General features: G+C 38.7%; 1 protein-coding gene across 1 annotated transcript in view; it reads left to right on the top strand.

Annotated features, from left to right (window-relative positions):
• Window positions 1–14,583, top strand: part of Met (MET proto-oncogene, receptor tyrosine kinase) — a 110,603-nt gene that overhangs the window by 44,703 nt on the left and 51,317 nt on the right. The window contains exon 3 of the mRNA XM_047560481.1: window positions 8,206–8,397. Within this exon, the coding sequence (XP_047416437.1) occupies window positions 8,206–8,397 (192 nt within the window). The remainder of the gene's footprint in view (window positions 1–8,205; window positions 8,398–14,583) is intronic.

Here is a 14,583-nt window from a genome sequence, read left to right as displayed (position 1 = left end):
TAACAGGCTGACCTTGCATTAATGACCCCAAAGAAAAGAGCCTGTTCTGCCTGAGTGGTGACTCTTATATTTAACAGAGCATATGGGCCTAAATAGCAACAGCTTAGACATTCAAGTAGACTGAGAGGAGTTAAAATATGTCTGTACCTAATATAAGTAGTCACTGAAGTTCAAACTTCTATGCCTTTGCTTACAGTCAGCTCCACCCTGACTCCCTCCCAGTGCTGCTCTTTTAGTCAGCTGTTTTGCTGTGGTGACCAAAAGACCTGACAAGAACAATTTCAGAGGAGGAAAAATTTATTTTGGGACTCACAGTTTCACAGGTCTCAGTTCATAGATGGCTGACTCCATTGCTCTGGGCCTGAGATAAGGGCAAAACACCATGGTAAAAAGGTGTGATAGAGGAAAGCAGCTCAGGACATGGCACCAGGAAGCAGAGAGAGAGAGAGAGAGCACCTCTCTTCAGAGACAAACTGTGTATACAAAAGGCACAACCCTAGGGACCTATCTTCTCCATCTACACCTTACCAGCCTATAGTTACCACCCAGTGAAACCCTATCAGAAGATTAATGCACTGAATAGGTTAAAGCTCTCATAGCCCAATCATTTCACCTCTAATCTGTCTAGCATTGTTCCACACACGAGCTTTGAGGGTGTGTACTTCATATTTAAACCGTAACGCCTACTTAAGAGAACATGTGAATGACATTTAGGGAAGTAAACTAAGTGGAATTCCTGAAATGAAAGCAGTTAAGTTTTTAACCAACTACTTGTAAAGTTCTAAGGAAAGAGGGACTTTCTATTTTGAAATGTGCATCTCCCAGAAAATCATAACTATATGTACCTAGAATTTGTACAAAGTTTGATTATGGATAAAGTTTGTATTATAATACTTATTTTAATTTAGTCATGGTCAAGAGGGAAGAGAGCTGCTGTGAGTGAACCAGCAATGATCTTACAAGATGGTACATTTTTAAAAATTTATCTGCAAGACTGATTTAAATTATCTATAGATGAGCTAAATCTGTCCTATAGATCAATTACAAGAATCACTATTTTAAATATATCACATCCTTAATTATACTGAATTAAATGCAATTACATATTCACTGCATACATCATAGTGTTAATTAGGGGAAACATTTTGAATCAAATATATTGAGGTATATAGCACTTCAATTTCTTTTTATAAAAAACAGTATGGGCTGAGTCAGGTAAAAAATATATGGTAACTACTCATGAAAAAGTAAAGAAAAACTATACAGACTAAATTAATGTATTGCATCAAGGCTTACAAATTATAGAGTAATTCCTATAATTATGACAGTATGTAAGATTTTAGGTAAGGAAGCAAGTCTGTAATACAGTTTTTAAAAAAGTAAAACAGTGTTTATCATTGGTTCTCAGAGTCATGTAATTATTTTAGAAGAGGTTAGACTTTGAAGAATTTAATTCTTTTAAAAAACTTCTTATAGAATCCAGAATGAACTTGGATTTAGTGAGAGGACTTGGAGTTGGTGAGAGGACAGTGATTCTCAGATTTAGTCTCACCGCTGGCTGATGGCAGTTTGGTGACTTTGCAGAGGAAGCTTTAGGAAAGCATCCACAGAACTTTGAAATAAATTTGCTCAGCCTCTCCATTTATGTATAAAGAACATGCATCTAGGCTGCTGGAAGATCCTGTCTTGATGTCCTAGATTTAACTGGCCCCGGACCACAGGCCATGTGAACAAGTTAATGCCTTGGTTTCCTCCTAAGTGTGTTATTATGAGACTGGGTGAATAATATTTGTAAAGTGCTTCAAACAGTGTCTGCCTATAAATACAAGAAACAAATGTTTACTAAAATCAGTAAAATAAAACTGAGACTCATTAATTTGCCTAAGGTCATGCAACTCATCAAAGCTTCACTGGGGTAGATCCAGTCCTATCCCATAGGCATGACCTTTCTTCTTTTATATCAGATCCTTAAGCCATCCTTCGAGTGTGATTTTGCCTCAGAGATGCTGTAGGAACCTGTGAATAATAAGTATGATGCTGTGAAAAGAATATAAGACTTGAACTAGAATTCAGTCTCTTATATATACTGGCTCAACACTCTGAACCTTGGTTTCTTCATCTGTAGAATTATGATGATCCTAACAAACCCAAATCACAGATGTGTTGAGAGGATCAAATGAAATCAAGTACTTTGAAAACCATAATCTACTATACCAATGTTATTTTATTATTGGGAGCTCAACCAGGAGAATGTTTCAAAACTGCTTAGAACATCAAGAACTTGGGAAGGGGAAGCTCTTGGTAGGCTCACTCCACCTCCTCATTTCCTATTAATTTTTTTTTTATTTTACTATGATTTGCTTTATATATATAAAAGAATTATGGACTATATATGCACACATATATGTATGTATGTGTTGCATGAAAAGTAAAACCAGTTCCCATGCATTTACCACCAAACTTAAGAAAGAAAACACTCCAATGCCTTTGTCACTATATCCTTTTCCCTTTGCAATAAAACACATCACCTCTGTCATTCAAAAGACCCATCAAGAGAGATTTTAAGAAAATGCATCTTCAGTTTTACATGAGCAAGAAATGGGTGCCAATGACTAGTGGTAAGTGGAACATCCACTGCCAGAGCAATGCAGGAATCCAGGACTCTGAAGGGTCTTGGTCAGGATAACCACTCTGAGATCCATCTGGGTCCCAGATGGCACTTTGACCTTGAGCCTTAAAAAAATAAAAATAAAAAATAAAACAAATGGAGACAGGTTTGAATGCTATTCTAAGAAGTTTGGATATCCCTAGGGGCCTTGGGGAAGCAACTAAGATTTTGAAAAAGGGAAGGATAGTTCATGACAGCTGCAGGGCAGAAAAGATAAGAGACAAAAAGGTCAGTGAAGAAACACCTATCCTGGGCAGGGGCATAGGTTGGCTAGGACCTGCCCAGGAGCAACACTGGACAGAGTTCAACAGGCTTTCCCAAGTGGTTGGAGTGGGAAATGCTAGAGAAAGAGTTGGTGATGAATGAAATTCCAAAGTTACCTGAATGCACCCATAGTCGTGTTCATTAATCAGAACAGGTAACAAGGAGAGCTAGAATTGAGAGCCACACTGATTAGTACAGCCCAAAATGTGAGTGATTATCTCTCTGCTGTTAGCCAAAAAATAATGATTAATTTCAGCCTTAAGATAAGAACTGGTATAAAATGATTTTTTGTTTGTTTGTTTGTTTGTTTAATGCTGGAAATAGAACCCAGGCCCTTGCACATGCTAGGCCAGCACTCTACTACTGAGCTACAACCCCCTGCCCCTGGTATAAGGTAATCTTGAAGGCCTTTTCCACTTTCAAGTTCTGCAAATCTCAGAACATTGCCCAGAAAACAATAACAAAAGAAGGTCATAAATTTGAGAAACAGAGAGAACTGTATTCTGATGCCTGTTCCAGTGTGAGCCATGCACTGTTGGAGAGCCCTCAGCCGCCCGAGTGTGTAAAACCTCACAGAGCTGCTGTGAGTTGTGTGTGAAAATGCCCAGCTCAGTGCTTGGCACACTGCGTGCAGGGTAAAGACTGATTTCCTCCCTCCCTTCCTTCCTTCCTTCCGTCTTCCTCCCTTTGTTAGTATGGGGAGAGTCATTTTGGCTCCCTCCTGCTGCTGGTGTGAAACCTTCTCTGTAGATTCCTACAGTTCCCAAAGCAGCTCTTATCCCAGAGAGCTGCCTCCTGCCAGCTATGCTCACTCATACACAACCTGGCTTTGAAGGAAGCACAGTAGCTAGGAGACCCCGGCAGCAGGTGAGTAGTTCCTTTTCCTACTGGGCCCCAGGAACTGTGTGTAAAGTGCTGACATTAAACAATCCCATCTTCCCTGAACAAGGGAGCAGCTATCACATTCTCTTGTATCTTTAAGGGACAGTGAGTCAGGCTGAGAGTGAGCCACATTTGCTCACTGCTATACCTTTACAATGTGAGAGCTTCAATCAAGGCTCCCTGTTAAAGCTCAAGGACAGCATGCAGCTCTCTAAGCCAGTTCCTTCCATCGTGACCCCAGTCCTTGAGTTGATCAGGATTCTCAGCAGGAAGAGACAAGGACAGCCCCCTCTTCTGCAACTAATGCTAGAATGTTACTTTTTCTTAGACACTAGTGCTCCCAAAAGTCCCCTGCAGATCTCTGCTATGGGGAAATGAAAAAGAAAAAGGTTAGATCCCCTGGCTTGTGAAATTTGAATGCCACTTGTACCTGAAACATGTTTGTTTTTTGACTCCAATTGCACAATTTTTCAAGATTAAGAGATTCTGTAGATGCTATTCCAACATTGTGCAATGTCTCCAGGAATTTTGTTAGTGGGCAATAGAGCATAACTCAATCCTGCCAATCCTTGAAGTGGTACTATTTGGGGACCTCTCTACTTCCTGAAGGAAAGCCTTGAAGTGCACAATATAAATATTGCATTAACTCTGCTGCAGAGTTCTACATTTATGCTTTACATGTGTGGAAACAGGTGTGTAGAAGTTAAAGCCCTGATTGTATTGCTCTCTCTTTCCATCTACAAAAGGTCCCCAAGTTCCTGCGGGTTTGCAGACACTGAGGTGTTCTTAGAGATCTTCTCGCCTCCATTCCCCTGCTCCCCATCAGCAAGGCAGACCACAAAGCAAACTGGTTAGGAGATGGATCTCTGCTGGCTTTGCAGATGTATTTATTTCTCAGCAGATGTCATTAAAAACCTACTCTGTGTTAGGCATGATTCAGGGTACATGGATACAAAGGATAAGACAGTTCTGTCCTCCTGTTGATAGAAGGCTGCCAAAATCATTTATGATCAAAGAGAAGTCCATACACAGCAAATTGTTTTTATATCCCAGTGAATTCAACAGCTCAAGTAGCACCATACCTCAGGGCAAGTTTGAGACTTTTAAAGTTCCCAGGATGCCACCTAGGCATAAAGAAAGACAATAACCATTAACAAAAGAAGGAACAAAACAGTCACAGAAGCCTGGTGCTGAAGATCAGTGACCTCTGTAATGGAACAGTTCTGATGGCCTTAGCTTTGAAATTGGTCTTTGCTCCTTTAAGCAACTTCTCTTGGCTATTTCTACCTCTGCATAATGGACAGTTGATCACCAATAGAAACTTAATTATCAATTAATCAATTGCTATTGAGTTGCCAGTATTTCATCCCAGTTATCTGCTACCCCTCAGAGTAATCTATAATATTTTAGTAAAAGCTTCTAATTAAATAGTGAAATAGCACTCATTAATACAGCAAAATAAATGTCTAGAACTAAAACATTATAATTTCAAGAGTCAGTAGTTTTGTACCTCTAAGACTCTATTTGATAATTTATTGCCATTTAAAATGAAGATATAATTGTTGATACATGAAATAGATCATTTTAGGTAACTTTTAACCATAAAAGTCAATAGATGTAGGAACTTCCATTCTATGTGACAGATGGTTGACCTTAAGGAGTAAGGTCATCATTCAGAAGAATAAATTATTTTGTTTGTTCTCAAATATACATTGATTGAAATATGCTATGACCATTTTCTAATTGTTATAATAGGATAATCATAGAGAATTTCTAACAGCATTCATTTTCCTGGATTGGCGGCTACATACAGTGATGTATAAAAATGGACTTTCTGTTTGTTCCGAGGTCCTCCTTTTCTTTAATACTTCTTCCTGTCGTCATTATCTGCCCCAGATTCACTAATTCCTAACTGTCTCATCAAGACAGTCAGGAGTCCTGAAACATGTGTTTTTTAGCTCCAATTGCATAATTTTTCAAGATTAAGAGATTCTATTTGTCCCTCATAAACTCTTAACTACCCCTAGCCCAGAAAAAGAATGGCTTAAATAATACTGGCCCACGTCTCCACACCCACCCCCATCTACCTATAATTGATTCACTTATTTGTTCATTCTTTCAATCAATATTTACTAGCTACCTGCTATATGTGCTATTTAGTTGCTACCAGCAGTACAGTGGTGAAAGAGCAGGTCTCCGATTGCAGAGAACCATCACAGGAGAAGTCTCATATTGTCTTACAATCACATAAGCAAATGTGAAATGGCAGCTATAGCTCTCTTACAGCTATGCTTATGCTGTCTATGATGCTTAGGTAAAAGGTATTGTGAGAATCTCTAATATGAGCATTGGATTTTGATATTGGCATCAGGGCAGGCGTGCTGAGGGAATGATGATAAGCTAAGGTCTGAAGGAGGTATGGGAGTTCACAAGGTGAATGGAGGTAGAGGCAGAATTCCAGGCAGAGAAGACAGCCTAGGCCAAAGCTCTTAATGGGAGGACACCTGGGGAAATGAAGGAAGGTCCTCTCTCTGGTGCACAGAGAGCACAGACCTGGAGAAGCTGGGTGGAGGCCAGATAATTGATACCACATCCAGCATGTCAAAAATGTTTTCTTAGGGCTGGGGAGATAGCTCAGCTGGTAGAGTACTTGCCTCGTAAGCACAAGGCCCTGAGTTCGATCCCCAGTACCACAAAAAAAAAAAAAAAAAAAAAAAAAAAAAGTTTTCTTTTAACTTATGAGCAATGGAGAAGCTTTAAGTTTTGGACAGAGAGGGACATGGTCAGATTCCCATTTTTAAAAGAAGCCTATTGCAGTGTGGAGAAGAGATCACTTGATGAGGGTGAAGGTGGGTTTGGTAGGTCTAGTTAGCAAGCCACTAGTAGTCCCAGAAAAGGATGGCTGACTAGGATGGAGAGGGTGGTGGTGGAGATAGAAAAGCTCAGACAGGTTCAGGAGCTATTTAGAAGTGAAATTAATGGGAATTGAAGATGAACTCCATGTTGGGGGAGGCTAGATAAAAAGGGAGGAATTAGGGATGGCAAATAGGTTTCCAACTTGTGTTCCTTGAAGGATTCACTGGGGTGAGTAATATATAATCAGGCGAGTGGAGTATTAGTTATGTTGAGACTGAAGTCTCTGAGACATGAGAGTGGAGATACAAAAGCATGTGTCCACAAATAATAGACAGGTGCCTGAATGATAGACATCACAGAAGAAACATAAATTGCCAGGACTGAGACTGAAAAGTAGAGAAACAGCCCTTGGATGGAGCCTTGAGAAACCCTGACATTGACAGCCAGGTGCAGATGATCCCTCAAAGGCGACAGTACTACAGTCTGAGACCCTGGGGCTGGGATTTGGTGGTGATTCAGTGGCAACTCACATGCTTAGCATGCACAAGGACCTGGGTGCAATCCCCAGCACCACTAAATTAAAAACAAAAACAAACAACAACAACAACAACAAAAAGAGACTGAAGCAGAAGGAAGGATCTTCTCAGTGTTTAATTGTCACATACTGCTGAATAACATTTTAAAAAGTCCTTCCACTTGAGGTTGAATCTAAAAGTTAACAGATTGAAAGTTGTCTTCATAAGCTAGTTACTGATACATTTAATGCACAGCTCATTTTTTTTTTAAACTTTTACCCAGTGATGACTCACCCAGGAGATGTTGTCTATTTGCTGAGTTCTGTTTTAACAGATTTATATAAATTAGTGCATTTAGTCTTTGCAACAGTTCCGTAAGCTAGGTACTATTTCTGTAATACTCTATGTTTTACACACGGGGAATGAAACAGATGATGTGAATTTCTGAACACAGAGAGATTGTAGGAATTACATAAAGCACATAAGCATCTGAGACCAGGATTTGATGCAAGCACTTGGGTCTATTTTCTGCTACTTTCCCATGAATTATCTCCTAAGCACCACTATTGACCACCTCTGCCCAAAAATACACAGAGGCACATATTTTAGAATGTAATATCATAATATGACTCTAGCATCTATTATTATCAGCTGCAATTCTTCTCATAGGACTCGCCTGCTAGAAGCATTACCTTTATGTCAAGGGCTGAGACATTTGTTTTTCTTTTAATGGCATCTGCTAAGTTCCTTCATTACACATGCACATATCCAACCACTGTGCGAACTAAGAAGGTAAGGTTTGCCTCCAGTTTTCAAGTCTGTGTATACACAAACCGTGCCTGGTCAAATAGGAGCTATTTTGGTCACTAGAAATATTTATGCCAATGTGGAACCATTTGCCTACTTGCACTGTTATCTTTGCCGTTCCCTACCAGGCTCTGAAAAGACACACTGAGAAGTTTTTTACCGGCTTGTTCACATCTGCACTGGCATTAATTCAATAACCATATTTTATTCCAGATGCTCCTGAGAAATTCATCAGGCTGTGAAGTGCGCAGTGATGAATATCGAACAGAGTTTACCACACCTTTGCCACGCATTGACTTATTCATGGGCCAATTCAACCAAGTGCTCTTAACATCTATATCTACCTTCATTAAAGGAAATCTCACCATTGCTAATCTTGGAACATCAGAGGGTCGCTTCATGCAGGTAAGGGCTTTTGGAGAGTGTCTCTGTTTTATTTGATATTATGCAATTAATTTGTTTTTGTTTTTGCAGTAAGGTATTTGCAAATACTATAAAGTGCAATTCACAGCAGATACTCATGACATAGGCCAAAAGCCAAACAAAGAAGTCTCATCCACTTTTCATGAAGTGTATGGCCTAGTTTTAAGTTTTTGAAGCTTTCACTTTGGATCTGGTTGCTTTAATTTTCATGTCTGGAATGGTTTGGGTTTTTTTTTTTTTTTTTCCATTCATAACTTCTATCACATGATTGGAAAGTAAAAATGAAACAATTAAAGCACTTCCAGGCGATGTTTTCCTATTCCAAGGGAAACTGCGGATCAAAGGAGAGCTATTGTGTGAACTGTGTGTCTCCATGAGAAGAAACATTCACATCATTGAGAAGTATTGGCAGGAGTTGGGAAGACACACTATCATCAAAATCCCATTGTAATTGAGGAGCTCTTGATTCTGCAAAATGGTGGGATCAGACAGAAAGAAGTTAAAACACTTTAAAAAAAAAAAAAAGGATTTTATTAGGAAATGCTTTTAATGACTAGCAACAGTATTTCCAGACAATAAAAGTTCACATTTCAGGCTTGATTGAAGTCACCGTGTTTCCTAGCTACAAAAATCATAGCACTCTCCAGAAATTAAAATGCTCTAGTGTTGGTTTTATTTTACCGCTTTAATAATTACTGGCGCTTTCAACATGTGTTCATGAATGCAGAATGACAATGACATCTATGGAAATGTTGAAGTTCTATGAACACTAGAAATTTCTTGTAAAGGGAGATGCTTACTTCGCAATCGTCTGATAGAGTTTTCATCAAACAAATGACTTCTAGTAAATCGAGGACGATGAGGTCTTCCTATGACTTGCCCATCTCTACATCCTATGTCTGTATTCCTTTATAAAACTTACTTTTAAAAATTACTACAATCTTCATAACAGTCTAGATATTGGTCACTGCCACATTTTAAGGACTATAAATTATGTTTCTCTAGTACTAATGGCATAACGGAATGTTTTCAAAGTCATAGAGCATGTAAATAAAACTTTGCTTAGGTCAAAACTAATTATATAGAATCTGTGATCTCTATGTCCCCATGACATCGCTCCTCCTGAGCCTCACATTCCTCCCTCTCCTCCCTCTAGCCCATTCCATTGTGTTCATTTAACCACCTCGCCCATCAAGGCTATTTAATTCTAGTCTTAACTTCTCAAAATCTGAAATAAGGAGGCCCAGGCCTCCCACATAGACAGACATGCACTCTAACACATTTGAATATAGTTGTATCTATTATCCTTGTAACATGGGTATCATTATTTTGTATTTATATGTGTTTTTAGTTTATGTTGATGGTAGTCTAAAAAGTTCCAAAGAATTTGAAGGTGCAGGAGAAAACCTGGCATCTGATGATTTTCTTATGTGTTCTTAATGTTTCTTTCTCTCCCTTTATCTTAATTTGTTTTTATTTTTTCTAAATTGTTCATTATCTCACCAATTCACATTAATATTAATAAGCTTTCTCTAGCCATTTTAGGTCTGACTTTTTTTTTTAACATCAAAAACTTCCTGATGTGTTTCCAGTTGCTAAAGTTCTAATAAAATCCCATTTTAAATAGGTTGCTTTAATAACAGAGTCCACACAAGCCAAGGAATGTATGTGTCTTGTGTCAGTCTCAACAGAAATGCTATGGCAAATGATTTCATCTTGTCTCCTAGCATGTTATAAAAGAAGCTATCTTATGCCATTAACTGCATACAACACAGAACATGAAAATAATAGATTTTTATTTTATGAAAAGTACTAGAGTCACTGATTTTTGTAAACAGGTGCCTTTTAGTCATTGACTGAGCTTTACTAGGCAAATGAGGGAAGCAAAGGAAACAGAACCTGCCCTTAAAGAACTCAAATTTTAGTAAAGGAGATAAAAACATTTTCCAGTTAACAATAGTATCTACAGACAAAGGACTATAGGGACCCACAGAGGATTTATTCCTCTGACACTTGCCCAGGAGATTTCCACTGCATTAAATTTTATATAAATAAACTGAAAGCACTTGAAGAATCAGTCAGTCAACATTACTGAAATCCAGTTTGTTTACAGCAAATAATGGTGGGGGGATGGGTTAAGGGTGGAGGAAGATCTGGGACCTTCCAGCCAGATCTATTACTGCCTACCTACCAAGTTCTGTAAATGTTTTGACTGGGCTAAGAGGCTAAACCTGTGGCTTGCCTAAGTTATACAACTCAACTTTTAATAAATACTATGGAGTTTCTGTTACAAAATAGAATGAACTTTTTTTCCTTCTAAAGACAGCTGCCACACATGAAAAGGAACAGAAAAATAATTTTACTTCCTTCCTACCCTGAAGCCTAATGGCAAAGTTGCTTTGCAAATTTTTTTCTCCCGAGAGTTTGCAGCTGTTTCTGCCCTTCCTATTGTGCTTGTGTTCAGCTCAGGCTGGGAACACAAGCTACAGCCCCAGCTGTTGGGTGCAAAGTGAATCAGGTATTTCACAGTGGTTATTTGATTTAAAAGAATTATATTGTTTAGCTAACAATAGTACGTGCATGGCAAGAGAAGTTTCTGACATGTTCCTGACATTTCATCATGTGTAACTTACACAGGTGCAGTTATGTCTAAATACACTGATGTCTACATGTGCAGTCTCTATATCTGTAGAGCCATGTCAGTATAAATTTCAAAAACAGTTTTTATTTGTATGATCACTCTCTTGGGATGCTTTGAAGTAAAATAATATGATAAGCAATGTTTGAGGTGGTCTAAGTGAGCAGTGAGAACGGGCCTTACAAATTGAGAGGATGGAGTACAGTAAAGAACAAGACTGAGCAACCTTATTACAGTGTCCGTGGCTACGTGGGAGAGGGAAGCGGGATTCTCATGAAGATCACAGGACTAATCACAGGGATTGCCCACGTCTCCCCTTCTGAGCTCCTCGTCTAATCTACATCCAAAACAATGCTTGCTTGATTTTTTTTCAACAGCACTTGTATAAGGCCTTTAATCTCTAAATGCAAAGCATTGCTATTAAAATATTTGTGCATGACTGTCAGACCAGGGAGTGAGTGGATCAGGAGGGGGCGGGTGTGAAAGGCCCTTCCAAGACTTATTTCAAGTTCTGTTCCACAGATATTCACAGGGCACTGCACTGTGGCTGCTAACTCTGGCTGCCACCTGGGCACTGATATAGCTGCTATTTGGCTCCTTGGTACCATCCTGCTTTCCCCTCTCCCTAATTCTGTTACCCCTGCTGCTCTTACCACTCATCATTCTCTTTCTCTGCTGTTCTTAACTGGACTAGTCAAATCTCAAGCAAGAAACTTAAGGAGGTTAAGGATCGCTCCAAAAGATACCCCTAGCTCCTGATCATCACTTATGACCATTACGTAAAGGATTATGCTAGTAATCAGTGAACCTGCAAATAATTACTCACTTCCAGGAAGCAGAATCAATTCATCTTTTGACCTCTTTAAATTCCTTTAGTTCCTGGGCCACCATCATACTGTGTCAGTACTTTGCCTTTGAAGCCTGGTGCTGGTTATCACATTTGGAATTACTGCTCTTTTAGATTTTGTAGACACAGATCATCAATTCAACAATGCTGTAATGCAGAGACTCGGCCGAATGAGGCTTAAACTCAAACACCATTTCTCTTTAAGGATTGTTAATTTATCCATCTCTTTTATAAAATACTTAGATAAAAATATCATCTGCCTTTTTAAAAATGTGTACATCATTGACTTAGTTATATCCCTAAGGAATACTAGTATTGGGCTATTTCTCTAGAAGAAATTATGCTCCTGAGTTCTGAAATTTCTTTCGTGCCAATAAGAGAACTTATAAATAATAATTTCAGGGTTATGTTTATAACTAAAAATTAATTAAGTCTAGTTCATGTACAGGCTCCTCAAATGAATTAATATATGCTCTTGAAGCACATATATTTTATACTCTATTACATTCACAGAAATTTAAAACATCACATATATTTGCAACATTAGGAAAATGAAAGGCTTTTGTTTGTTTTAGTTTGGGGTGCCAAGGAATAACTGGAATTTCTTGCATGGTTACCTTTTGGAAAGAACAGAAACACTGAAATATGTTTATCAGTAGTTTTTGAACTTTACTCAGTTCTAAATTTCAGAACTAGGTATACTCTGTCGATAATAGCTAGCCCTACAGTCAATATATTTGAGATATTGACTGGAAATTATTTGTTATTTTAGAATTTTTACAAACTTCCTAATTTATTTGGTTTTTAACAAAGTCAATCTGATACTGACTCATTTTGACTCACTTTTGACTCATTTCAAAAAAATTGAAGCATATGTACTTTAGTATTGTAATAGTGAGGAAAATTGCTTTGCTCATTGGATATACCTTCACAGTGAAAGTGCTTGTAGAAGCACTCCTGCCCATTTACCAAAAGAGCAAAGAACGGGGTAAAAGCTCATTTAATTCAACTTTCACCACCTGGTACTTTCTTTTACCATTTTTAATTCTGTGTTTTCAATACCAGTCAACAATTTCTATTCTTATGTTCCACTTTTTTTCGACTTCACAAAACTAGATATTTGCCTTGATTCTGATTTCTTTCCAAATAAAAACCAATTTCTATCACATACCAAAGAAGATAGTAAACTTTAAGCAGATAAAGAAGCACGAGGCATTACAAGCCATACTGGGATATACAGATTCAACTCCTAAAGGTTTTTTGAACTCTAAAACATTTCTAAACCCATGCCCTCATCAAGGCCTCAGCGGGTTTCTTGTGATTCAGTGTGTTCATATCTGAAGGCAATAGATACACCTTGAGGACCCACTCTGTGCCAGACTCTGGTCTGTACTGGCAGCTAGTGGGAAGCAGACACTTCCTGAATGTGTTGGGTCATGTAACCCCATTGGGTCTGCATCTTCACTAACTTTTCTTCTCTGAGACTCACATAATTTTGAGACTGATAATTTCCATCATCTGTCATGAAGAATGGAGTTTTGCTTATTCTTTAACACAAATCCTGTCTTCTTTTTAACTTTTGAATTAGAAATCGATCTAGGTGGTATCAAAGCTCCTGTTCAGCTTTATTTATCTTGAAATAGAACTGTACGTTTTCATTTCTTATATAAGGAAAATTTACTTTGATCTTCAATAGATTTCATGAAGTCCTCTTGGTTGCATTTTAATCTGCCTTTACATATGACTGAACCATTTACCATGTTGCTTGATCCCAGGATAATTATGTGAAGAAGAAATGCATTATGTGTTTTATAAAAGTCTGCCATTCAATGCAAATGTACCAAGGACCACTGAGTTGTCACACCCACAACATGTACACATAAAGTTGAATCCCAGACCAGTGGTCTCCCAGACTGAATCCCAGATTCAGTAGTCTCCTTGGAGAACTATGTTGTGGACAAAAATTCTAATAGTTACTCAAGTCTCTCCAAGAATACTAAGGGATACAAATAGTCTTAGTCTACAGCAAGTCTGATTAAACCTTCTATCTGATTGTTCTCTGGTAGTTTTCAGGGGCCCCTCACTCTCCTTCAGGAGTATCACCCTTATTCACACTGTCCATCCCATCTCCCCTGCCACCTGCACTCCCTCTGCTTCACACCCTCCCATGGACACAACGACAACCCTTCCCTGGCTCTGCCACACACAGGTGCTCAGGGAGTGTGCTTCATCTCTCATTCTGATGATAATGAGCTGTGAAAATCCACTTTTATTCCTCCACCTGTTCCCTACCTCCAGCCTCCCTGGGACCCTGTTTCACAGAGGTCCAGCCTGACCATAAGGGAACGTTATGGAACCCTGAATAGGATGCTGAGCAAGGGAAGCCAAAACACTCATTCTAGGAAGGAGAGGGTGAACCTCCAGAGGTAAACCTTCTTCTTGCTTAATTTAAGGAAATACTTGGCAGATGTACACAAACCAAAACCACAGTGAAGCACCACTTCACACTCTCTAGGATGACTCTAGTTAAGAAAATGGAAAATAACAAGAGTTGCTGAGGATGTGAAGAAATTAGAAATTGCTGGTGGGAATGCAGATGGTGCAGCCACCGTGGGAAATAGTTTGTAGTACCTTAAGAGGTCAGGCAAAGCCTTTACCTTTGGGCTCAACAATTCTATTCCTA

This window comes from Sciurus carolinensis, chromosome 8, assembly GCF_902686445.1.
Source record: "Sciurus carolinensis chromosome 8, mSciCar1.2, whole genome shotgun sequence".
NCBI lineage: Eukaryota > Metazoa > Chordata > Mammalia > Rodentia > Sciuridae > Sciurus > Sciurus carolinensis.
Note: the sequence above shows the minus strand (reverse complement) of the source record. Positions and strands in the feature narration are given on the sequence as shown.